Below are 26952 nucleotides of genomic sequence, written 5' to 3'. Positions count from 1 at the left end.
TTTTTCCCATCCTAGTCAGCTGAACAACTTGCCTACAGAACTATTTGTGCAGGCAATACCGTGCTTGGTATGTGCGCCGCTCACATTGGCATTGCAGGGCGCCTAATGACTGTTTTGTTTTCTGTTTTGGAACAATGCCCTTACAACGGAATACACGGCTTATACTTTTTTATCATCCCATTCAGCCCTCTTTGATTGCGCATCTAGTGTCATTCAGCTTGAACTGCCCCTCAGATGCTATAGTCTACCAGTCGCACAACCACAGTTATGCTCCCCCGAAGACATCTGCCTGTCGCCTTAAGCCACCCCGTACGTCACTCAACTGTCGTTCCCATCTATTCCTGATGGCGTCTATGTACTGTGGCGTTCTCACCCGTGCTCTTGAGACAAAGGAACGACAACACAGCAGTGCAAACGATCACAAGGGCATTTATTGCACCTTCCATAGACTAATGCCTGCTAGACGAGTTGCTATCCACAAAACATGCCGATGGGCGCGCGACAGGTCGCGGAAGTCCGACTCACTATGACCGGATAATGAGCAAATATGTTTGCCCCATGCTGGACACCAACACCTAGTCGTTCGCGTGTATGGTCATGCGAACTGTGGCACGTTCGAATGATCGTGTTCGTCCATTCCGGGGTAGGCTTCACAAGACGGTCTCGCAGAAGCATGGATTGGCGCATGCGCAGTATGTCCGCACCGCTTTCCAACCCCGAGCCAAAGAGGAAGAGCCCTCTACTTTTTGCACCCAAGTAACCCCGCTGCTAGATGGCGTTAGCAGAGCAACACTCGTGCCATCTCTCGTACTACACTGCAAGCATACCGACCGCCGCTGTAAAGCCACGCGATGAAGCCGGATTACAGGAGACGGGAGCTGTGCGAGAAAACAACCTATCAGGGGATGCGTGAGTCGCGCATTCCCACAGTACTATGTCTCACCACTGACATACTGCTTGAAAGAAATTTGGCCATTCCCCATACAGTTCTCACAGCTACAAGCAATCAGGCTTCATCCCTCTCCTTAATTTTAACTGCCCCACTAAAATTCTTCCCAGAGGCATGTCTTTGGGCAACATCTTGCCTGTGAACGATTTCGAGATATCGGCTCTTGACGCTAACATTCCGTTGCCCTCTAAGGAACCTCCAAGCCCTCGAATCTCACAGACGAACTTAGCAAGATTATAGCTCCTGATCTTCTTCCGGCGCAAGCTGCTGACCCCCACTGTCTAGTGGAAACTTACAACGGCATTTTTGACCTGGAAGACCGCACTTTAACCCAAACATCAGTGGTCACTCATCGTATTTACACCGGAGATGCCAATCCGATACGCCACCGGCTGAACCATGTTTCACATGCTGAACGACAAGTAATACAACGAGAAGTCGATAAAATGTTGACTAAAGGCATTATCGAGCCATCATGCAGTCCGTGGGTATGGTTGCTAGAAGTAGAGGTGGCGCCAATGCCCATGTGTTCGCGGCAAAAGCGCGCTCCTTCGATTCATGCTGCCACTACAGTGGCCGTGGTGGCGCCGTGGTCAGCATTGCGATGTCTCTCCTACCCCCTCCACTTCTTTCCACCGCTATCTGTGCATGAGCACGTGTGATTGTCATTGTCTCTGTTCGATGTTGCGCTCATGTGATTTTCGCGGTGTTTTCTTTGTGGTGAATGATAGCTCGTTAGCATGTAGGCTTGAGTTCCGTGCCCTGTTACAGCTAAATGGATCCTCGCTTAAAGAAAGCGAAGCAAGCGCACTGCTTTGCGCCTCACAGAATGCCCGGTTATGTATCATCATGAAGGGAGGCGGGAAGCATGTCACTTTGTTTTCTGTGCCAAAGGAGCCCGAATGTTTTGAAACGTGGCGGCAGGTTGTCCCCAAGGCTCACAATTTTCTCGATGAGAAATCAGCCCTTTCTGAGCTTCACTTCCACGAACAATACATTGTGCGGCACTTCACGCACGTGGTCAATGGCGAAACAATCAAGCTTACAAGCGACGCATTGCCAACAATTTACCCAAATGCTCCATCACACCTCTCCAAGAAAGCAGCCCTCACCATTGCTGTAGACAGGGGAGGACTTTTATATCCATCAGATCAGCTGAATGCACTGGTGACATCACTGGAAAACACTTTCGCCCTCTGCTTCAGTGTTAACCAAGCAAGGGTCAGCTTTATAGATCTGGTATCTTTTCTACAACCCACCAAGTTGAACCTCATCAGCTGCCCTGAATAAAAAACAGCTCTTACGAATAGAATCATAAAGTTCTGTGTGCTCACAAGGCTCCATTTCTACGTCAAGTCTCAGAACGCGAAACGGGACGAAACGCGGGAGCGAATAAAGATGCTAAAACTGCGTCGAGTGCTCTGAATTGTGCCTGGAGAACCTTGCTACAAACATTTTTTTTTATCAGTGACTTTTAGTTTTAGTTATGTGCAATTTCTCTGCAATTTTGTGTTGAGAAGAAGTCCTGTTTCCTGAATACAATGTCCAATAAATGTCGGTTTGGCAACCTGAATTTAGTCACTGAGGTTCGTGACTGTTTCTGCTGTGCTCCTTCATTAGTTGGAGTTGGCCATCGTGAGCTCGGAGATCGTATGAGAATCACGAGTTTCAGTGCGGTGCGATAATCAGTCACTCTCAAGAGCTGAAACTGCATGTAGAACTTTACTAACCATAGGCCTTTAATACCTCAGTTGCGTTTTTAACTTATCGGTTAGTGTTCCCATGTAAGAAATGATGACCTTCAAAGAAAATGACTTTCGAAACAATGATGGACTCCTTACTTCGCAGCTATAAATGGTCCACATGTCCGTGTTATCTAGACGATGCCATAGTCTCTTCACCAACTTTCACGAGTCACCTTATGTGTCTATCGGCTATTGCTGTTTTCCGCCGCGCCGGCCTGCAATTGAACTCATCGAAGTGCAACTTTGCCCGTTGCCAAATTGCCGTTCTTGGCCATCTCGTCAGTGCCGCTGGTGTTCAACCCGACCCTGACAAGAATCGCGCTGTCCACAACTTTGCTGTTCCGTCATCCCAACGCAGATGTAAGAAGCTTCATTGGGCTATGCTCATATTTCTGTCGTCTTATAAAGGAATTCGCCGAAACCGCTCACCCACTAACTGACTTACTGAAGAAGGACATTGCTTTCACAAGGGCTTTCTCCGCCCTTGTATGCTTGCTCACGGCTCCACCATTTCTGGCTCATTATGATCCATCTGCCGCCACTGAACTTCACACGAATGCCAGTTGCCATGGCATTGCTGATGAACTTGTTCAATGGCAGCATAACACATAGTGTGTAATTGCATACACCAGCCACCTCCTGCCACCTGTCGAGAGGAATTTTTCAATTACCAAACGGGAGTGCCTGGCGTTAGTTTGGCCAGTTGCCCAATTCCGCCCCTACTTGTACGGCCACACGTTTTCTGTGTTAACCAATCACCATGCCTTGTGCTGGCTCTCCTGACTTAAAAACCCCACTGTCGACGATTGGGTAGATGGGTGCTACGACTCCAGGAATATTGATTTGCTGTGACGCCGACTGCCTCTCCTGTCATCCTGTCGACTGCCCTGAATATGATGCACATGACACTGACTCTTGCGTCCTGGCCATTTCTGATCTGCACGACATCCGTACTGAACAATGGTGCAATGATTGTTTACAAGTTCTCATCGATAGTCTCAATTCTGGACATTCCGAGCCCACGCTGCGCATGTTCGTGCTCCACAACGACATTATCTACCGTCGCAGCTTATGCCCTGCACGACCACAAATTTTACTCATTGTACCATGCCATCTCCGGACATCAGTTCTTGAGCAATTGCATGATGTCCCTATTGCAGGCCTCCTCAACGTTTCGCATACTTACAACCACGTACAGTGCCGCATCTACTGGCCAGGCCTGCATCGCTCTGTGCACCGTGGCATTGCAGCCTGTGCGCTCTGTCAGCACCGCAAAAAAAACCTGCTGTGCTGCCCGCTGGACGCCTTCGATGTGCCCTCAGAACCATTCTTTCATGTCAGTGTCGATCTTCTCGGCCGTTTTCCGACGTCGAAATTTGGCAATAAGTGGGTCGTCGCTATTGATTACACGACCCAGTACGCAATCACGTGAGATTTGTGCACAAGCTGTGCAACTCAGGTGGAATATTTCCTTTTACATGACGTCATCATTCATCACGGTGCACCCCGGCAGCACCGCACTGATAGTGGCCGCACCTTCTTGTCCCGAGCAGCTGAAGACCTACTTCGCTCCTGTTCTGCTGAGCACAAGCTTTCCACTGCCTACCACCCACAGACAAACGGACTGACGGAGTGGCTCAATCGCACGTTGACAGAAATGCTGTCTATGTACGTTTCTGGCGACCACAGTGATTGGGACAGCACATTACCCTTCGTGACCTTCACCTATAACTCGTCCTATCATGAGACCGTTGGCATTTCACCCTTTTACTTTCTGTTCAGCCGCCATCCTTCTTTGCCCTCTGACACACTGCTTACTTCCTCGATGAACACTCCCACTGAATATGCTCAAGACATCTTCTCCCGGGCTCACACGGCACGCCAGATTGCCGGCTCCCCGAGTCTAACGCCTTGCAGAAGATCTGGTACGACAGCCAACATCGAGACGTTTGTATTCCTCCTGGCTCCGTTGTCCTCCTATGGACACTATCTCGCCACGTCGGCTTGTCTGAAAAGCTGCCGCCGCGCTACCCAGGGCGCTACAGGATATTGCGTCAGCTTGGCGATGTGAACTACGAGATCACTCCGCTGGACACACGTGTCCCCACAGACATTATGAATGTGCCCCGGCTGAAGCCTTACTTTACCACGAGTTCACCTCCCTTATGGTTAGCACCGAGATGGTGCCTTTACAGGTGGGAGTTACGGCACAGCCAGGAGTGGTGCTAGTCAGAAGAAGACGGTTTGACGTGTAGAAGTGGAATCGGTCACGACAGCCATCTCACTTATGCATCATTGTCTCTATTCTAAATATTGTAAATACATCTTTACATGTGACTTCTGCAATGTAAGAATATTAACATTGAACTTGAAACCGTGTGGGCTTGCCTAACTTTCAGTCACACAAAGATAATCCTCAGCGTTTGCTGCCACCCCCCCTCATCATCGCATATTTCATTGAAGAGTTGCATGATGCTATTATCCCAATTCTTTTTGCCTCTTCCAACTTTAACATTATTCTTACTCGGCAATATTATTTTCGTAATCTAACATGAAATACACACCCACCATTCATAAAGCACTATTTCTTCAGCTCAGGCTAAAGATTTCTGAAATTTTGCGGTCTGGGTTAGTTGGTACATATTTTTGAGTTCTGAACTAGTCAAAAGACGAAGAACAGAGGAGAGACGTGGCACAAACAATGTTTAGAGTAACAATTGTGCTTTATTGGAAAAAAACCGTCTCCCAAGAAAGCCAGGCGAGCATGCGCAGCTGAAGAGCCAAACCACACACAACACGTTGATTGCAAGCCAGACCAAGTCGCTAGTGCCAGTGCAATAGGAAACTTAAATCCTTCTGCATCAGTGAGATATAAGTTGTGCGGATGCAATTGTCCCCTTGCATGCTGATGTGATATGCTTCAAGAATTTTATGCTCCTCCTTGCCCCTGCCTTTATCAAGAACTTTAAAGGAGTACTGACACGAAAGTTAGAAGTCGAGCTAATAAGCGAGACCGATTTATGTGGGCACACACACATCAGCTGCAAAACATAAACGACGGATATAGCTTAGAACATATTTAAAATCAATGTTGAAGTATGTATGCACAGCCAACCGTAAAAGGCAGCCCCTCACGGCAGTGACATCAAGGAAGGCTTGTAAACAACAGAGAAAATTCTTTGTCATGAGGTTGCACTGCTGTTCAAGTGCGCCCAGCGAGGAAGTTTCTCGCCACTCCGATCGTCCCGGTGTCCTTTTTTTTTTTCTCCCTGGTCATGATGTTGCACCGATTTAAGAGCATGGCATCCAATCACACTTCTGAACTGTGATTACAAGCTCATGGCAAAGTGTCTGTGTATGCGACTCACTCCAGTACTCAACGCTGTTCTGGGTCCATACCAGGCATGTTGCGTCCAGGGACGTTTCACTCAGCTTCACAGTTTAGCAGTCAGGCACCTTCACCTGTAGGCAAATGCCAGGAAACTTCCAGGTATTCTGTGCTTCTTCGATCAGGAAAAGGTTTTCGATATCATTAGCCATAAATACCTGTTCCGGGTGTGGGGATGCGCGACTCTCGCGCATCCCCTGATATGCTGTTTTCCCGCACGGCTCGCGTGGCCTGGCGCCCGCGGCGGTCGGAGTGGTACAAGCGCGGTGCGAGAGATGGCGCGACTGTCGCGCCGTGGCGGGGTTACTCGGGCGCCAAGAGACAAGGCGCGTCCTCTTTGGGTTCGGGAAGTGAGCGGGACGGACGTGCCACCCGCGCGTGCGCCGACCATGCTTCTGCGAGACCGTCTCGCGTGGCCGCCTTGGACACCGTTCGCGTGACAGTACGCGCGAGCGACCAGGCGTTGGGATCCAGCATGGGGCGAACATATTCGCTTGTTTTCCGGTCGCGGTGAGTCGGACTTCTAGATTTGTCGCGCACCCATCGGCATGTTTTGGGGATAGCAGCTTGGCTAGCAGGCATTGATATGAAAGGTGCAATAAACGCCCTTCTGATTGTTTGCACTACTGTGTTGTCGTTCCTTTGTCCCAAGAGTACGGAGGAGAACCCCATATCTCCCACATCTGGCGCCCAACGTGGGGCTCTTGGGGCATCGGACGATAATTTTAAGTGTCGCTTCGTTCAAGACCTTTGTTTGAACCGAAGCGTAGGCCTAGCGTGGATTTTGATCGCTAGCGTCGGCGGCGTGCTTTCTTGAGCGAGGCGGCGGTGGCTGTAGTGTGTTTGAACATGTCAACATGCTAAGCCTTTTCGCAAGTGTTTTTCTTTAATGGCATTCGTTGGTACGAGAGCCACGTGGTCTGCATCCTGGGAGAGCGAGGCTGAGCGCCCGCGGAGCAGTGGCAAGCCTGAAGCGAGTGAGTACGGAAGCCTCGTGGGTGGTCCGAATTTCTTATGTAAATAGTTTCTCCTATCTCTTTGACTCCGATGAAGTCGCGGCTCTGGGAGCCGGGTGGCCGCGGGCCACGGGTGCCACTACGGGCTGACTGGTATTGCGGCCTGGCACCGGGCGCTCCGACACAGTCTGGGACAGTGGGCGCCGTCAACTCGGATGCTGTGTGCACCGAGCGGAGTAGGACCACCTAACAGAGCTGACGTCTCCTCGCGGCTGCCTGTTTTGCGCCCATTTTGGGTGTTGTTTTTGGATGCCAGTTGTTGTCAGAGTAGCGACGCTTTAGGCCTAAGGCTTTATGAAGCTGCCTGTCGCATGTGGAGGGACACAACCTGGTGGATCGTGGCGTTGAGGCGTTGCAATTTGCTTCCCTCATTCTATTTAGCCTCACACGAATTGAAATTACTCGTTCGACTCAAGGAAGCGAGCTTCGTTCACGTGAACTTAGCAACTGAGTAGCCGCCCGATCTTTTGCTAGCCGAGTTGAACATCGTACCACGTGGGCGATGCGCATGCAGAATTCCTCTCCCTTGCACTACTTTAGTGTTTGCCGAGTGTGTTAAGTGTACGCAGCGTGAATGGAGTCACCCCTGGCTTGCTGTCACCTGCACATCGTCTGCGCTGCTGCTCCGGACTACGATCGAGCCACCCCGGGCGATGGTGATGCTGTGTCCAGTTCGGCGCAGTGACTTCGGCGGCCTCCTGTATCCAGCTCACAACCCTCGGCGGCGGACAAAAGAGCCGGCAGTCACCGACAGCTACGACGGCTCTTGCCAGCAGGGCGCGTCGGCGCGAGCGACGCTTGCTCGTACCGACTACTGCGTCGTCGTCTCCGGAGTCCTGGCCTGGGATCGTGCCGTCGAGTCGCAAAGCTGCTGCTGTGACCGGCGGACGCCAGCGGTGTACCCCAAGGACAGTCGGCTCGCATGTTATGGACAGCGTGTGGACATTTCCTCAGCGCGGCCACTGTTGCATGTACTATCTCGTTCGCGAAGCACGGGTTAATGTTAGACCGTGTCACATGTTTCGCCAGAATAAGAAGTGAGTTAAGGTTGGGGGGATGTGGGGATGCGCGACTCTCGCGCATCCCCTAATATGCTGTTTTCCCGCACGGCTCGCGTGGCCTGGCGCCCGCGGCGGTCGGAGTGGTACAAGCACGGTGCGAGAGATGACGCGACTGTCGCGCCGCGGCGGGGTTACTCGGGCGCCGAGAGACAAGGCGCGTCCTCTTTGGGTTCGGGAAGCGAGCGGGACGGACGTGCCGCCCGCGCGTGTGCCGACCATGTTTCTGCGAGACCGTCTTGCGTGGCCGCCTTGGACACCGTTCGCGTGACAGTACGCGCGAGCGACCAGGCGTTGCGATCCAGCATGGGGCGAACATATTCGCACATTTTCTGGTCGCGGTGAGTCGGACTTCTAGATTTGTCGCGCGGCCATCGGCATGTTTTGGGGATAGCAGCTCGGCTTGCAGGCAGTGATATGAAAGGTTCAATAAACGCCCTTGTGATTGTTTGCACTACTGTGTTGTCGTTCCTTTGTCCCAAAAGTATGGAGGAGAACCCCATATCTCCCACACGGGTTTTGGGAGAGGCTGGCTTTAGTGTGGGTTTTTGGCAGATGGTCCAAGTTCTGTGTTCTCGACCGACTTCTGGTGATCTCATACAGGATCGCATCTCGGAGGTATTCATTGTGGGACGTGGTGTACGGCAGGGGGATCTTCTCTCACCTGCCCTCTACGTCCTTACCTTGGAACTGCTTTCGCAGAGGTTGTCCTTTGACAGTAGAATTGGCAGGTTCCTACTTCCACCAGGTTGCCCTCTGGTTGCCCTCTGGTTGCACTCTTTGCCTATATGGATGACTTGTCTATACACCATGTGCAGCACCTATAGGGGCGCCACTGAAAGCCGCATAGCGGCGGACGTTGGAACTGCAGGCAGGACTTGTGCCAGAGACGCCTGCTTCCACTGCTGGCATGACTGAAGTGCGTGCATGCAATTTGCCGCTTGTGCGCGTCCCAGATAGTTGCTTCTGTGGTGTCAGTGTGCGCAAGGAAATCGCAGTGTACAATAGTGGGCATGCGTCCAACTTCAGGGCTGTCTGGAACGACATTGTCTCCTCACGTGCGAAGTGTTTGCCGCAGAATGAGCATCAACAAGCTTGCCCATCAAGTGGAGCTCATTGCCAGTATTCTGCTTTCATTATAATGCCCTGGCCGCTAAAGGCTTCACTTGTTAACCCGTGAACCAACATTCTTTATGCACACACTTGCTTCATTTACATGCCGTGTATTTTTATAGTAAGCTGAGCGAGCACTGTCGCGCCTGCGAATGGTTAGTACAGGTGCAGCCACGTGAGAAGCCAACGACAATAAAACTTGCTTACCAGCACTATGAGCTTGAGAAAAACAGCACGTACAGGACTTCGGCAATAATTATGGGTTGATTCTTTTAATGCTTTCGTCTTACCACTGTCTACACAGCATAGATTCCACATGTTCCATTGTTAAACAAGCACAGCGTTTCAATGATTTCACGGGAGCAGGCAAGTGATATATCAGGGGCCGTATTCTGAAGAGTTTGCATTCTGCGATAGTTTCACCATCGCGATAGTCACATTCAATAACTCAAGCGACTGGTTACTTGTGACATCTGCGTGCACTACCAACATGTGCTCTTGACAAGTGCAGAGCGGCTCGGGTGTGTTGTTTCCGAGTGTGGTGGCCGCAGTTCAGGTTCTGCGCAGTAACTACGGTTGGCTACTGTCGCTTTAGGTAAAGTAAATTGAAAAAGGAAGTGTGAAATGTTTTATTTTAATGAATAAATTGTGCTACAACTCACGCGGTCGCAAAGCACAATTAAGGTGATAGTATAAAATGACACAACCAATAATCAACAAATATTGCCGCGAAACACACGTAAGATGCCACCAAAAAGACAACTATAAACTACCACCTCTCTTGACTCTACTAGACTCCACCAGCAACCGAATGCCAAAAGAAGTGTTCATTTATTCAATATATGTCCGGAGCACCCAACGACTCCGTGATGTTAAAATGACGTAGACATGAACTACTAGATGACGCTAGTTATTTTCCAGTTTTGCCGAAACAGCCAAGCAGCGTGCACCATTTACAGAGGCGTGGCCAAGGTGATAGTATCGTGGAAGGTGGTTGTTTCATAATACGGCCCTAAAAGACGCCATAGCTGAAAATTTGCCTCCCTGGTTAGTCAACAGCACATTGATTTTATATTGTATGTTATTTCTTAGTGTCACCACCATTTCTACTAGTATTACCCTTGTATCCAAATGCAGAATTAAAGCACATTTTGTATCGCCTGTTGTTGTGCCCCGAGTCTGAATAGCCAATGCAGCACTTTTTATTTAGTTAAAATAGTACGTTGAAACAATATTAGTAGTTTGAAAGCAAATACAAAGCATGGCATTAAATATTTCTTGTAAACCACATGCTACGTTGAAATCATCTTCAAAGCAGATACAACTACAGTGAAGCAACATGAACACATGTTGACCAATTTCATACAGAAGAAGAAAAATAGAACAAGCACTACCTAGCAGAACTAGCAAGAGAATAAAAAAGAAACATGAAGGTTTCAGAATTGACCACAACATGTGGCACAGCTGGAGTAAAGTGAATATACATTAGTTGCAGACATCAGGGCTTCGAAATTCAGGTTTTTTTCATTACCACGATATATCAAGAGGCATTCAGAATGAGGTTGAATGCTCTCTCAAAAGCCTTTAATGCTCACAGACGCCCGGTTGTACAGTCAACATACACATAGCTGAGGTGAGTGCACACCGAACGTTCTATGCTGCAGGTTGCATTTCAGTGCCATCGATAGGTAGAGCAACAGCCGATCCTGTGCAATGCATCGGTGATTGCGAGACATTTTTTCGAAAGCCCTATCACCTGCTTTAAAACAGGGAGCCCTTTGTTCAAAGCGTCTAACCGCAATGACCGCTTCACAGCTCTGCTCCGCATTCTCTGGCTTGACTTTTCAGATTTTTTTTTTCTCGAAGGGGACATCGCACCTCATCCGTAAGAACAACCTAATGTTTATTGCATCTTCTGGACTGTAGATGAGGCGACCAAGTTTAAATGACCCGCCGTGGTTGCTTAGTGGCTATGGTGTTGGGCTGCTAAGCACAAGGTTGCGGGATCGAATACCGACTACGGCGGCCGCATTTTGAGGAGGCGGAAACACCCGTGTACTTAGATTTAGGTGCATGTTAAAGAAGCCCTGGTGGTCAAAATTTCTGGAGTCCCCCTGTATGGCGTGCCTCATTATCAGATCGTGGTTTTGGCATGTAAAACCTCCATAATTTAATAATCTAATGTAAGTTTAAATATGGAAGCATTCACCAAAGGTTCAGCGACATCAAGCAAAAATAAAATAAGGAACATCAAGCAAAAATTAAAAAAAACACAGTAATTGCTCGAAAACTGCAATAAAGGAAGCGCGATTGCCTATCTTCTTCGTCGAACCACCGCGATCCACCACCGCCGTCGCTTTTGCTCATGAAGCAGCACCAGAAACTAAGCGTTAGCCTCGCAAGCTTTTATACGTGTTAAAGCACCCAACTATGCAATAGTTTCAAGAAATCGCTGAAGGCTTACAGAAGCATTAAATCACAATCAAGAACGCAAACATGACAGCATGGGAACAGTGCTCGCCTGAGCCCGCATACGCTTTACAGCCTTGGCAACAGGTGGTGTTGTCAGCGTTTTGCAGATGGCGTATTGTCGTCCCGGACGAAGCATCAGCTTGCAACGTCTTGGATGTCATGGAAATTTACTGCGTGGCGAGTGGTGCAAGTTTCATTCATTCCGCAACCCATTCATGGTCTTCCTGTAAAAATGCGGCTGCGCATTCTTGGTTTCCAATTTGCTCCAGATGGTCTGTCTTCTGAAAACTGGCAGCAAGCTAAGGAGAAGCTTGAAACCAGGACTCAGGAATTCAGCGCGTTGTCATGCCCATTGATGGCTCAAGCGAAATTTCTTCGCTCACTACTGTTTTCCTTCCTTAAGTACGTGGCATGTGTGTCTCCTGTTCCAACCCAAACCAAGCTTATCTTGGAGAGGGTCGTCTTTCATTTTCTCTGGAAAGGGACAACTGGTTGTGTAGCTAGGCAGGTGCTCAAGTTGCCCAGGCATAAGCGAGGACTCGGAATTCTCGACCTGGGCACCGTGGCTACTGCACTCATAAACTACCTGTTCTGTAATTATCGACACCTAATTCAACGGCAAAGTAAAATAAAAAACCCTACTTTTGAGGCCACCGCGGACCACAAAACACGCGGAAATGCCGAAATGAAGACAAACTTCATGCGCACGCCATTGCTGGCCCATGCGGCTTGCCCGTGGCATTTTGGTGTCGTTTTGACCGTGAATTCTTTGTCTGCATTTTGCCACCTTGCAAAATGGCATTGGCGGCGCGGTTGAGGTACTGTTGGTGTTTTCCCGCGATGCAATGCGGAGTGCTGATTGGCCGGAGCAGCGCATTCAAATCCCGCTGGCTAAAGCGCACCTGCCATTGGCTGCTGTGCGGGCGGCAGCAGCAGCTGCTTCCTACAATGCCGCCCCTTGCTCAGTCCACCTTAACAGACGTCTCCTTGCGAGCTGCTCATCATCTTGCACTAGCTTTTAGATTATTTTGCCAACTTTTTTTTCTTCGCTAGTCATGTGGTTTTCATCATCATTGTTGCACGTGATGCTGGGAATGAAGCACAAGACAGTGCAGATGTTTGGTGAACGGAAGCACTATGTGCGACTTGTAGTTGCATTGAACTTCCAATCTTCTGCAGCGAGTGCCGACTGCGTAAACGCTTGCAGCGGCAGAACTGTGCTGTCGGCCGTCACCAGTTGAAAATCCGACACACTGAGTGTGCCTGGATCCGCAAGAGCAAATTAGAAGCTCCGCAGGAGCTTTCTAATAAAAACACGTGTTCAACTTTATGGCCCGTTTTCTCAGAATGGATTTTTTCGCTAGTAGTGGTTCTGGGGAAGGCGATATCTCAAGAACCACTCTTCAGATTTGTGTGCCGTTTTTTTTTTTATCTGTTCCTGAATGACTTTGCCAGCGTGTAACATGCTTACGTTTTGAAAGCTGGAGCAGTTAATTTAAAATAAGCAACTAAGTTTTGATGAATGTGGTCATTATTGGCTACATCAAATAGTTGTGTTAAAACTTTTTGGAGGGGAAATTTTAAAAAAGGGGGCTTTGTAGCCTCCTGGGATTTCTCCAGGCTCTTCCTCAGGCATACACATGAACCACCTAGGTAGACCTCAATAACTCTGGAACTAATAAACACATCTTCATGAAACTTTGCAATTCCTTATAGTTTGGTGGTGTGAACGTACCCAGATATCTTAAAAAATAAAGAAGTTCGGTCTCCTGAGTAGACTCCCCCCTTAAAAGGCCTACCGAAAAAGTAGTGTGGGAACTTGCTAATTGCCCAAACACCCGCTAAGCACTCTTTTCCAGTGGTTGAGCAGTTAGTCTCAGCAAGGCTGAGACTGGTTTGCATGAGCAATGATACATTCTGCGCCATCTTGCCACTGCACAAGGATTGTGCCAGTATGAATTTGTGTCAGCGTGTTCATTGAAGTGAGCAAGTATTGGGGCAGCTTGCAAATGCTGGCACAATTCAATCACTGTTCGTTGGCCCAAACGAAAGCCGTTCTTGAGAATTCCTCCACAAAGAACCTATAATATGTGCACAAACCAAGGAAGCACTGTATAGCCTTCTAGCCTGTGAGTGGTGAAAACTCCGCAAAGGCAGCTAATTTTTTAGAGTCTGGTTGGACGCCTTTAGGGCCAACTACATGGCCTAGAAATCTGAGCTCTTGGAACCCAAAGTAACACTGTTTATGCTTGATGGTGGGGTTGGCAGTACGTATCGCAGCGAGGACACTCTTAGGTCGTGCGAGATGTTCGTCAAACATGCTTGAGAACACGACAACGTCTTCCAAATATAAAAGGCAGGTTTGCTATTTGAGTTCAGCAAGGACGGTATCATATTTCATGACGACATTGTGGAATAACCAATAACCAATTCGGTATATAAGATGAGGGTCGACTTTTCGCAATGGTTTATTGAAGAAAAGTTCGACCTATATTCCGGTTTTTACGGTACTTTCATCTTATATACCGAACATTGGCGGAAAAACTACGGAAATCTTGCAACAATGGGTGGATGAAGTAAACAGCCGCCATCGCCATCAGCAGCAGCACAGCGTGGCGACATTACCGGCATTTTGCGTTTTCGTTGTCACAAAGTTATATTGGTTAAAGGTTGCTTTTTCACATTTTGGTTCAAAATGAGCGGAAGCCGACGGCAATTCACCGTCGCCTTCAAGAAAAAGGCGATTGAGTACGCGCAAGCCCACGGCAACTTGGCGGCACAGCGCGAATTTGGAGTATCCGAAAAGAGCATTCGGTAGTCGCGGAGGCAGAAGCAACGTATTACAACTTGCAGCAACCAAAAGGAAACGTCATTTCGTGGGCGGGCCGCAGAACTGGAACACAAGGTTGCGGAGTTTGTCTGGGAACTGCATGTAAGATCGCTGCCTGCGACTGCCAAATGCATTCGTTTGAAAGCGGTAGAGATTGTGCGCGCCTATGGACTGGGCAGTGAGAAGCACTCGTCATCTGACTCTAGTTCGGACGACTCTGATCAAAGGCATTGCTCTGATTCGGAGTAGCGCTTGCGCACTTTGTGCCCTTCTGTGTACTGTACACCTGGCCAATTTTTAACAGTATCGCGCGACCATCGACTCCCGTGTTTGTCAGCACCTTATCATCACGGCACGGAGCAGCGAAATAGCGAAAGTAAGCGCATGTGTACACATGCTCGTATCTCGTTTGTTTCGCCGCTCAGCGGCATTAATAAGGTGCTGACAAGCAGGCGGGTCGATGGTCGTGCGATACTGTTAAAAGCTTGGCCAGGTGCACATGCGAGCAGCGTTTAAATAAATACTGTCACCATTGTGCAACCGGCTGAGTCGCATTTGTTTCAAGGTAAGGATGTCTTTCGGTACTTTTGCCATTGAAAAAGATTTCTTTCATTTTTAGAATTCGTTGGTTGGGGGATCAACCTATATTCCGGTCCGACCTATAGTCCAGTTTTTACGGTAGCACTTGTCTTGTGTTAGACCTTCCTCTTGTGCCATGTCCTTTGCACTTTAAAAATTTGTTAAGTGTGCACCAACTAGGCCCCACAGAAAGAAGTTCTTTTAAGCCATATCCATATATACTCGCTAAATGATCGCACTTAAAAAAAAAAAATGACGCACATTTAAGGGTGCGATAATTGCGCGGGGTTAATCTTCCGCAAAAAGAACATTTTTTTTTATCCCACTTTTGCTGCCGCTGTAACAGTACAGGACATCAAAACAAAAATGGCGGCCAGTGGAGCAAGCCGAACGTGCAGAACACGATTTCTTTTCTTTTCGTGAACACATTACGTGCATTGAAACAGTTTTTTCCATATCAGGAATGAATAATATCGTTAATATCGGCAAGTTTTCTGCAATAACGTACATGAGGGGACAGAAACAGAGATGGGCACGCTCAGCTGCCAGTGACATAGAAACACATGGCGGGCATGCTGCAATAACTGTCATTTGTCTTCACTACAATCTTAATATGGCATATTTCCGCTAAGGGTGGGCAAATATCTTCGCTGTGTTACAAGCATCGGCGTATGAATAGGGTACACTTCTGACGTATCAACCTAAATGCGGCTCTGTCGTTGCCGCTCGCAATTCGTTGCATACCCATGAGTGCAAACGAGAGGAATCGAAAGGTGCTTTTTTGTTGTTGTTGACGACAACCATTATAAAGCCTACAAATAATAAAGCCAAGGCAAGCTTGGTCGTAGATTTTTTTCTTTCTTGGAAGTGTGGAAAAGTGATTGAAGGAATAAAATGGGGCATCTGCTTAAGTATCTGTTTGGTACGTGCAGACCACTTGGTAAGTCGAAGAGTCGTTCGCGTAGCATTCGACAGCATTCGACAGATGGTAAGCACAATCATCAGCTAGACTTGGCACACGACATATCGCTGTGGCAAGTTCGGGGTGCGATCATGATGCAGGAAAGAAAGAAAAAAAATCAAATTTTTACGACAAAATTAAGGGGTGTAATCATTATGTAAGCAAATATGGTAAGTGGTGAATGAGTGAGTGGTGAATGCACCTGGGCACCTAGGTGAAACAGAGATCAGCAATCGTGTACATCCGCATCACTACTGCTCACCACCAGCTACACACTTCATCTGCTGTCTGGCTGCTAATAAGCGAATTACCAGCTCTGCAGCTTTGCAAAGATTACATTGATAGTATATGTTACGCACAAGGGCAGGAGTGCCCAAAGTAATTTTGATGCAGTTTTTGGACCAAGTAAACTTGCATTTTGGAGCAGTTTGGAGCAGTTTCGTGCAGACAAAATTTCATTCTGGAGAAATTCAGAGCAGATAAAATTTCATTTTGAAGCAGTTTGAAGTGAGCCAATCTGAGTTTTGGTGGAATAAAGGGATGGCACACTTCGAAACTATGATGGAGTACAGAATAAACCAACACAAGCACTGTACTGCAACTGTCCTAAGCAACGTTTTAAGCTTAATTTTGAAGCAGGTTACCAGGATACTGAAGCTGCCTAGTACATGCAAATTTTGGTAGCAATTCCAAGAAACATGCACTCTGCAATAGTTAGTCCGAAATTTCAGAAAGTAGCCCAAGACATTTTTTACGGATACATTTTTCTTTAATGTCTCGAAAGTGTGGGTGAAGCGCCTGGAAACGCACTTCACCAACAGACCTAACGGATAAGCGAGAGTTATGAACTATTGTGGTTTACTCAAAGCCATTTCTACAAAATAGAAATAATTTCGCATTGTCGCAAGCCAATCAGAAAATAGGGCGGTAGATGCTCGCTTCATATCTATAGCGCACTGTAATATGGAAGAGTGGGTCGAGTGGCAGTTGAACTACATATTACTGCACTGACCCTCATGATGGTAGCAGAAATTGTTCTAAAATTATGCGGTCCAATCGACACGGTAGCAATTTCTGGGTCATCATATGTCACTGCAGAACCAGAGAGCCACAATCGACCCTGGGCTCATCTAATGTACAAATATACCAATCTGTTTTTATACCAAATCTGCCATTAGCCCTTCATGATAGGTCAAAATGGCTCACACCTCACTTATATGGGCCCAAAAATAGACTGGAATAGTTTTCAGTTATATCAGCCCTCGGGACAGAGACACCGCCTGCTCGACCCGATGCAACGCGCGTCTCCTTAATATCCACTTTGCACCCTCAGCCTACTTTTCGTTCTCTTGCGCCTCAGCTATAGGGAGCACCGCACTGCTTGACCCACTCAGCCGTATTCTAATGCACTCTAAACACAGCCACCCTGGCTGTTCCAACTGCAGCAACAACTGTCAAGAGTGGAAGCGCACTCACGCCAGCCACTTGTCAGAAGAGCTTAAGGTCCAGTGCTATAGGCGCAAAAATTACAAGAATCTGTGCAGGAGGTGCCATCGCACACTGTGTGGAATTTCGGAGAATGAATCCACTCGCTGTTTACGGCCACTGCTAGGGCACACATGACGAAGCTATTCTGGTACAGCGTGGTGCAATTTTGGTTAATTATGTGCGTTTGACGCAGTTTGGCACAGGAATTTGCATTTGTATCAAAATGGTGCAATTGGCACAGGAGCCCCAACCCTGTATGCATTTAGAGCCAATTTATCCCAAGTTAAACTTCCCTCCAGTTGGCCTTTAACCAGCAAGCATTCCTGCTCTGTTGCTGCCCCAGTCCTCTCTTGGTTCATACAGAGTCAGCATTCAGTGAATAGCACCATACCCACCGCGACAGCAATGTTGTGGCCAGACGCACCGAGAGTGCGCCGCACACTAAGCCTAATGGCCAGACCGGAGGCAACTCACGCATCTCCTCGGTGAACTGCTCTGCCTCCTGGGCCGTCAAGCAAAGGCGGGTGTCGGCTGTGATGTCGACTCGTGCCCCCTGACAGAATGGGTATTCAGGGTCCACCTGTATGACATGGGTGTGGAACTCAGGAGGCACATATGATCTGGGCTGGCCAAGGAAATGCAAATGCACACTGTATTTTATAAATTATAACACCAATTTTCTACTCTGTAGCAAAGAAGCTAGTATTTGATATTTTGCTCTTTGCTGTTTTTTTAGTAGATGCTTCTGAATGATGAACAAGGACAGCCTGTTTTAAACCCTGTGACAAACTTAAACATGGATGCATTCTGCAGTCTTGTGCTAGCTAAGAGCACACAAACAGAAAGGCCCTGCGTGCCCTGCGAATGATGTTTAAAACTCGGCGACCACGGTACTCTGCTTGGAGTCTTCTATCAAGCTTGCTGCACACCAGGTGTCTCGTCACTACTGTGTATTCATACCAAATGGCTTACAAGAAAATGAACACTGACCTTGCAAGCCACTCTGCTAAGCCACTGCACGAGTTAACATTAGCCAGCCAGCATTCACCATGTTTCATTGAAAAAGCAATGCCACTCATTTGCGACCGCTGTGTTTTGGTTCTTTTCTGAAGAACACCGACTTTTCGTTACTCCATATGTTCTATGGCTCATCTAGTTAGAGTTGTCGAGGCACCGAGGTCGCTTGGACTGTGTTTTGAGTCTACTCGAGGCTTCTGAGGAGTAAGACGGTGCCTTTGTTTTGATTCACTATTGATTCGATATGCACAACATTCACTATTCAATTCAAGATTGAATAGTCAGGTATTCGCACACCCCTACTGCAGTAGAACCCCTTTGATATGATCCCGTTACATACATTTCCTGGCATCATCGTTCGCGATCGTTCTCTCCCTGCGTACTTCCGTTGCTGGTGGTAGTGCCATGTGAAGAGTGCAGAAATTTAAATGGAGGAAAAGTGGGTGGCACGAGAAATGCTGTCCTGACGAGAGTTCCTTTGTTTTGACATATATGCAGTGTAAGCATTATGACTATTTCTTAGGGATGTGCGAGTAGATTTCTAATCGAATATCGAATCGAACCAAGGAAAACAAGCTGAATATTGAATTGAGCACAGAATATTTGAAAATTTAACAAAAAGCTATATGCTTAGGAATATTGTGCAACAAAACACGGTGCTGCACATGTCCACTCACATTAATGTCACAAGACTGTTGCCAGCTATAAGAAACTCAGATACCTAGGAATCAAGATGTATTATAGCATGGTCTACTTTTATTTTTTAAGTGAAACATAAAATTAGTATTACAACATTGATAACAACTCACTTTGTACATCTGGAAAGTCTAGAAAATATTTTTTATCAGTAGACTTACTGTTGAATAGAATGAAGTGATTTTTTCTCTCTGAAGCTGAAGAAATAGAGAAGTTATGCTGTTTTGAATACTGATTAGGTTCAATGTTTAATGGTGGGCCATACTGTGCTTAAGGGGAGACACGGGTTTTGAAAACTTAAAATCTTGGAAAAAATTCTATTTTTTGGAACTATTTGTTTCGGCATCTATAATACCTAATTTAGACCGCATCAAAATGATATGACAAAAATGCTTCCTAAGTGTGAGAAAAAAATTATTTTGTCAGCTCAGACGGAGAGAAAGGAATTCAAAATTGTGCCGTGACACTGGAGCTCACGGCACTATCTCTGGTTTGTCACGCCGCCAAGCACCACCATCTTTGTATTGTGACAGTATCATTCCAAAAAGCTCAGTGAGTACCGCCTTCCAGTTCCCTGCATACTTGCTAATGATGGTCGCATAGGAAAAGTGCAAACGTAAAACAATCGGGGGCTGGTTTGCCGAAGCTCGTAATGCACGCATGCGTCTTATTGGCTCAGTGGATCAGCAGGCGCCTTCCGATTGCCTGTGGCTACGGCAACTAGCGCCTGGATGCTGCTGTTGATCCACCGTTGTTGATCTGTCACTTCGTTGTTGGCCACATTGTGAGTGTAAGCAGCAAGTTGACCCTTTCCAAACAAAACAAAAAAAGAAAGCTTGGAACTGGACACGCACCTAGTGGAAGAGAAGCATAAGCCATCTCTACTTCCCATGGCAAGAAAAAGGTGGTGGATGTTTCAAGTTTCAGACGAGCCGATAAGATCGTGCTGGAGATATGTCACTGCATCGTGCAATCTCATACTGCATTGGCAATAACACAACAGCGAAGCTAACCAGTGCCTTTTGTCCTCGTGTGTAGTTTTACTTTGGAGACCGCAGACAATGTGCCGATGCCTGCTCCCACACCTCTCACGCATATGCGGGTTCGTGTTGCGTGCATTGTAGATCCTGTTAGGAGACTATAGGTGCGCGTAATGTCAGCATCGGCGGAGGCATTTTAGTGTGCTTTTATTATTTTGTGCATAATTATTATTTCCCAGTTTTAAAGCTTGAAACGCATATTGACACGTGTACTTATTTATCTTTTTCGGGTGACCGCTTTTCACTGTCTAACAAATGTTATCGCGCAGTGCAGGACAGACCCGAATGCATTGCAAGTTTCTCGAATGTTATCGATGGTTCTTTCTGCTGTGTGTAGTCACGAAGCTTGCGTAATCCAACTGCATGTGAGCCACGAATTGTGTCGAACTTTCTGGAAGAAACGCGTGCACCAGTGATTACTCTGGAACCTTTCATGGCTCATGTATAAAAGCCGACGCGTTTGACCGGCACATCAGATTTCGAGGATCGCTGACCCTGTTCGCCACTATCGTTGAGCTATAAGTGTAGCCTGTTTTTGTGGGCACAGGTTCACCCAATAAAAGTTAGTTTTGTCTTTCACAGTATTGCTACTGTGTTCTTCAACGTCACGACCATGTGACAATATTAACTGGAGTCATTTAGCTGTGCTGATGCTGTTTGCCGTGTGTTTTGCATCAGTGCTTCGTGACATCGGCTGTATTGCGTGTTTTCGCCGACGGCTTACTACCACATAGGCGGGGTCTGCGTTCGCCGCCTTCGTGTCTCGGTGCGTCTTTGTACGTTGCACATTCGGATAACACTTTTTCCGGTAAGTGAAATACATTGCACTTCGTTTTGCGTCAACAATGTGAATATTTTTAGCTGCTATGGCTGTGCTTTGAGTGTAACTTGGTTTTGTGGGTCTAAACTGACCCAATAAAAAGTTAGTTTCATCATTCACAGTTTTGCCACTGTATTAGTCACCATCACTACTACAAGAGAATATTTTCCCAGTTTTTTTTTTTTTTTTCAGTTTTTGTGTTTTCCTCAAGTTTTTTTTTAAGTCTCAAATTGTGGGATCAGCACTGTGTCCTTTCTACTCATTCGATTCTCATCTTATTTTCTTGCCTGAATGCTGGCGAGTCGTAGAGTGCACAAGAACTATGATATAGTGTCTTAGGACACTGTAATATCTTGAAATCCTGTAAAAATCACCAACAAGAATCCACATTTGTAAAGCTGCAACATTAGAGTTTCATAGCTTAGGCTAAAGTATCGGTACAAGCATCAAAATGCTATATTGCAGTCTCTGAACATTTAGGAACATACCTGCTTACTTTTAGCTCTCTTGCTGCAGTACATATTTTGCGAGTCGCATTCGATACCATATTTACTCAAATTTACCGCACACTTTTTTCCTGACATAAGGGATCAAAACATTGCGTGCCCATTAGAATTCAGCACTACCCTAAATTTATGTTACCATATCGCCATCGGCATTTCAAAATGGCCACCTCCTACGTGCTTCAAGCCTAGCTGCCGTAGCTTCCTCCATGTGCTGTAGTATGTGTGCTCATAGTGCGTCATACAGTCATCATCATCAGCAGCAGAAGCAGCCTATTTTATGTCCACTGCTGGACGAAGGCCTCTCCCCGCGATCTCCAATTGCCCTTGTCCTGCGCCAGCCGATTCCAACTGGCACCCGCAAATTTGCTGATTTTGTCGCACCACCTAGTCTTCTGTCGTCCTCTACTGCACTTCCCTTCTCTTGATACCCATTTTGTCACCCTAATGGTCTAACGGTTTTCTAATCTGCGCATTACATGACCTTCCCAGCGCCATTTTTTTCTCTTAATGTCTATTAGAATATTGTATATACCCGTTTACTCTCTGATCCAAACCACTCTCTTTCTGTTTCAAAGTTATGCCTAGCATTCTTCGTTCCATCGCTCTTTGTGCAGTCCTCAATTTGTTCTAGTTTCTTTGTCAGTCACCAAGTCTCTGCCCCATATGTCAGCACCGGTAAAATGCACTAATTGTATACCTTCCTTTTCAATGATAATGGTAAGCTTCCAGTCAGGAGCTCACGATGTGTGCCGTATGCGATCCAACCCATTTTTATTCTTCTGTGAATATCCTTCTCATGGTCAGGGTTCCCTGTGATTAGTTGACCTAGGTAAACGTACTCCTTCACAGACTCTAGAGGCTGACTGGCGATCCTCAATTCTTGTTCCCCTGCCCGGTTGTTCATCATTATCTTTGTCTTCTGCATATTAACCTTCAACTCCACTCTTACAGTCATTCCGTTAAGGTCCTCGATCATCTGTTCTAACTTGTCTGCATTGTTGCTGAATAGAACAATGTCATTGGCAAACCGAAGGTTGCTTACACATTCACCGTCGATCCTTGCTCCTACGCCTCCCCAGTTTAATAGCTTGAATACTTCTTCCCAAGCACGCAGTGAATAGCATTGGAGAGATTGTGTCTCCCTGTCTGACCCCTTTCTTTATAGGTATCTTCCTGCTTTTCTTGTGTAGAATTAAGGTGGCATAGAACCTCTGTAGATATTTTCAAAGGTATTTACGTAAGCGTTCTGTACTCCTTGATTACATAATTCCTCTATGACTGCTCGTATCTCTACTGAATCAAATGCCTTTTCGCAATCTATGAAAGTCATATAGAGAGGCTCATTGTACTCTGCAGATTTCTCGATAACCTGATTAATGACATGGATGTGATCCAGTGTAGAGCGTCCCTTCCAGAAGCCAGCCTTTTCCCTTGGTTGACTAAAGTCCAGTGTTGCCCTTATTCTATTGCAGATTATTTTGGTAAATATTTTATATAACACTGGGAGTAGGCTAATGGGCCTATGATTTTTCAGTTGTTTAATGTCTCCCTTTTTGTGGATTAGTATAATGTTTGCATTCTTCCAGTTTTCTAGGACCCCTGCAGTTGAGAGACAGTTTGTATAGAGAGCCGTCAGTTTTTCAAGCATTATGTCTCCTCAGTCTTTGATTAAATAGACTGTTATTCCATCTTCTGCAGCTTTTCACCGTTTCATGTCTTGCAAGGCCCTTCTGACCTCATCTCTATTTATCGGAGGAGTTTTTGTACCTATTCATTGTTGTTTCAAGTGCAGTTCTGAGTCCTCTGGGTACTGTACAGGTCAGAATATAATTCTTCCGCTTCATTTATTATACCTTCGAGATTGCTGATGATATTACCCTGCTTATCTTTCAGTGCATACATCTTGGTTTGTCCTATGTCAAGTTTCCTTCTCACCGATTTCAGGTTGCGACCAATATTTAAGGCTTCCTCAGTCTTTCTCACATTATAGTTTCGAATATCACTTATTTTCACCTTGTTGATCAGTTTTGACAGTTCCATGAGTTCTATCTTATATATTGAGTTGGACACTTTCATTCTTTGTTGTTTCTTTATTAGGTCCTTTGTTATTTGGGAGAGCTTGCCTAATGGTTGCCTTGGTGCCTTGCCTCCTACTTCAGTTGCTGCCTCTGAAGCCAGCCTCGTAACGGTTTCATTAATTAGCTCTATGTCATCATCCTAATCTTTCTGTTCTAAGGCTGCAAATTTGTTTGCAAGTACCAGCCTAAATTTGTCTGCTTTTACCCTTACTGCCTCTAAGTTGCCCTGTTTCTTCTTGACCAATTTTACTCTTTCTCTCTTCAAATTGAGATGAAGCCTAGACCTCACTAACCTATGATCACTGTAGTTTACCCTACCTGTCACTTCTACATCCTGCACTATGCTGGGATCAGCATAAAGTATAAAATCAATTTCATTTCTTGTTTCACCATTTAGGCTTTTCCAGGTCCACTTTCTGTTGCTACGCTTCCTGAAAAAAGTGTTCATTATCCTTAGCTTATTCCTTTCAGCGAATTCCACCAGCACCTCTTCTACAGCCTTAATTGACGCCGTAGTTGCCAATTGCCTGTTCACCCGCCTGCTATTTCCCCCCTTGTGCTTTGAAGTCTCCCATTACTACTGTATATCGAGTTTACATTTTTCTCATCGCTAACTCAACATGTTTATAAAACCGATCTACTTCCTCATCGTTGTGGCTGGATGTTGGAGCGTAGGCTTGCGCTACCTTTAATCTATACTTCTTAAGTTTGATTACGACTATGGCTACCCTCTCATAACTGCTGTAGAATTCGTCAATGTTACCCGCTATGTTCTTATGGATTAAGAATCCTACTACGTATTGCTTCTTATCAGGGAGACCTCTATAGCGGAGGACATGCTTGTTATTCAGCAACGTATAAGCCTCACCAGTTCTTCTAACCTCACTAAGGCCGATGATATCCTAAACAATGTCTGATAGTTCCTCGAACAGTACTGCTGAGCTAGCCTCACTCGACAGAGTTTGGCAATTAAAGTTTGACAGGGTCAGTTTCCCTTGGCGGAAATACAATAATTACTAGAGGGAACTCTGGTGCTAGTGTCTACGGGAGCTGCAACGGGAGCGGCTGTACCAGTGTGGGAACTATGGGAAGCACATGGATTTACCTAAACTTTCAAATGGCTTTGTGACTTTGTAAACTTGTTATTTTCAACAATGTACTGCATAACAAATATTAAAATAAACATTATTAAAATTGTCCGATGGCAGGATTCGAACACACAGCCTCTAGTGCAGAAGCCTTTAAGCCCTTAAGCCACCATTAAGCCACAGATGCATGCATCAACAAGCGATCTGAAATGCCCTTATGAATGATCTGCCCAATAATATCGCATCCTGCATGCGTGTTTTTGCCGATGATTGTATATTATATAGACCAATTCGCAGCCTTGATGATCATCGCATTCTTCAAGAGGACGTTCATCGCATTAGCAAATGGAGTGAAGACTGGCAAATGAAACTGGACTCATCTACATGCAAAGCACAGTAAAATCTCATTAAACCGTACCCGCTTAAACAGTAGTTTTGTTTTAAAAGTAGTAAAGTCAAATCCCCGACTAAGCGGCCATTGAACATAATGTGTTTTGTTTCCGCATAAACCGTACCAGCGTATTGCGTACATATTGTCACCCAGCTATGACGCGAAATAGGTTTGCACGTGTTGAAACGGGACCCTTAAGGCGAGAACGACGAAGTTCGTGGTTGCGCGCGGGCTCTCCGAGGACCAGCCATCGCTGATCATCATTGCGACGATTTGTGACGAAACTCTCTATTTCCGGCGGCCGCTCACCAGGTTGTGGACGAGGTGCATTCGGCGAGAATCCACGAAGCCCCAGATGACGATAAGGACACATTCTGTAGATGTGCCCGGCTTCGCCACAATGAAAACAAAGGGGTTTGTAGTCCGTGGTGCGCCAGACGTCGCTCTTCCTAGTCCTTGCTTCGGCGATGTGCGGTGGGCTGCGAGGCGGCCTGAAGCTTACGTCCATTTGTTGAGTGGGGTGTACCATGCTGCTTGCACTTGAGGGTGGCGGACGGCGTACTGCTTCAGCGTAACTCATTTCAGCGTGCGGTACCTGCTGTGGTGCCTCGTACTGTCCAGGAACATGGACGGCCTGTCGGACCTCGGCGCGCACCATTTCCGCAATGGAAAGTTGTCCCACAGGGGCAGTGGTCGTCTGCATCTTCTGCAGTTCCTCCTTGACGACAGCCCTGATGAGTTCTCGCAAGGCGCCAACGTCGTTACCGAGCGTAACGGCAGAGAGCTCCCTTGAAATGACACGGTCGCGGTTGTTTTGCCTGGCCCGCTGTTGAAGGGCCTTTTCCATAGTACTGGCTTCGTCATGGAACTCTGCAAGTGTCGTCGTCGGATTTCGAATTAGGCCAGCAAAGATTTCCTCTTTGACGCCGCGCATGAGATGGCGCACCTTCTTTGTTTCAGTCATCAAAGGGTCCGCACGTCTGAAAAGCAGATTCATGTCTTCTACGTACGCAGTCACTCGCTCATTCGGGCCTTGAATTCTTGCCTCCAACGCTAACTCCGCTCTCTCCTTCCAGTCCGCCCTGGCGAAGGCATTGAGGAACTGCCTACGAAATTCTTCCCATGACGTCAGTGTCGCCTCGTGGTTCTCAAACCATGTTTTCGCGGAATCTTCAAGAGCGAAGTACACGTAACGTAGCTTACGCTCGTGGTTCCAGTCGTTGAGGTTGGCAACCCGGTCAAAATGGTCAAGCCAGTCATCGGCGTCCTCTGAAGCACTTCCGTGGAACGGATTCGGCGTCCGGATGTGATTGACGACAACGTGCGATGCTGCAGGAGTGGCAGGAGGTGGTTGGGTCGTCATTCTAGTTCGTTCAGGTAGCAGACCGTGCTGTGGCTGGAGTCCCTGGAGGCGTCGGCTGGCACGTACGTGCACAGCGGTAAGCTCGGTTGAACTACTCGCCGGGCTGAGGTCTGGGGTATGCTACGGAGATCTTAACATCGACCGTACCCCGCACCTCCACCAGAAATGTCACCCAGCTATGACAACTAAAACAGTTTAGCACCGACAGATTAAGAAAAAACGTCTGCCTGTAGCGATGGCTGGTCCTCGGAGAGCCCGCGCGCAACCACGAACTTCGTCGTTCTCGCCTTAAGGGTCCCGTTTCAACACGTGCAAACCTATTTCGCGTCAATATTGGTTAACACGTAGTGCTTC

The 26952-nt window shown here is 47.0% G+C and overlaps 1 protein-coding gene across 4 annotated transcripts in view; it reads right to left on the bottom strand.

Moving 5' to 3' along the window:
* Ube4B (Ubiquitination factor E4B) overlaps window positions 1–26952 on the bottom strand; it is a 438127-nt gene that overhangs the window by 169859 nt on the left and 241316 nt on the right. For all 4 annotated transcript variants that reach the window (XM_055072695.2, XM_055072686.2, XM_055072679.2 and 1 more), the window contains one exon: window positions 18074–18179. In XM_055072695.2, coding sequence (XP_054928670.2) covers window positions 18074–18179 — 106 coding nt within the window. The remainder of the gene's footprint in view (window positions 1–18073; window positions 18180–26952) is intronic.

This window comes from Dermacentor andersoni, chromosome 3 (genome assembly GCF_023375885.2).
Source record: "Dermacentor andersoni chromosome 3, qqDerAnde1_hic_scaffold, whole genome shotgun sequence".
NCBI lineage: Eukaryota > Metazoa > Arthropoda > Arachnida > Ixodida > Ixodidae > Dermacentor > Dermacentor andersoni.
Note: the sequence above shows the minus strand (reverse complement) of the source record. Positions and strands in the feature narration are given on the sequence as shown.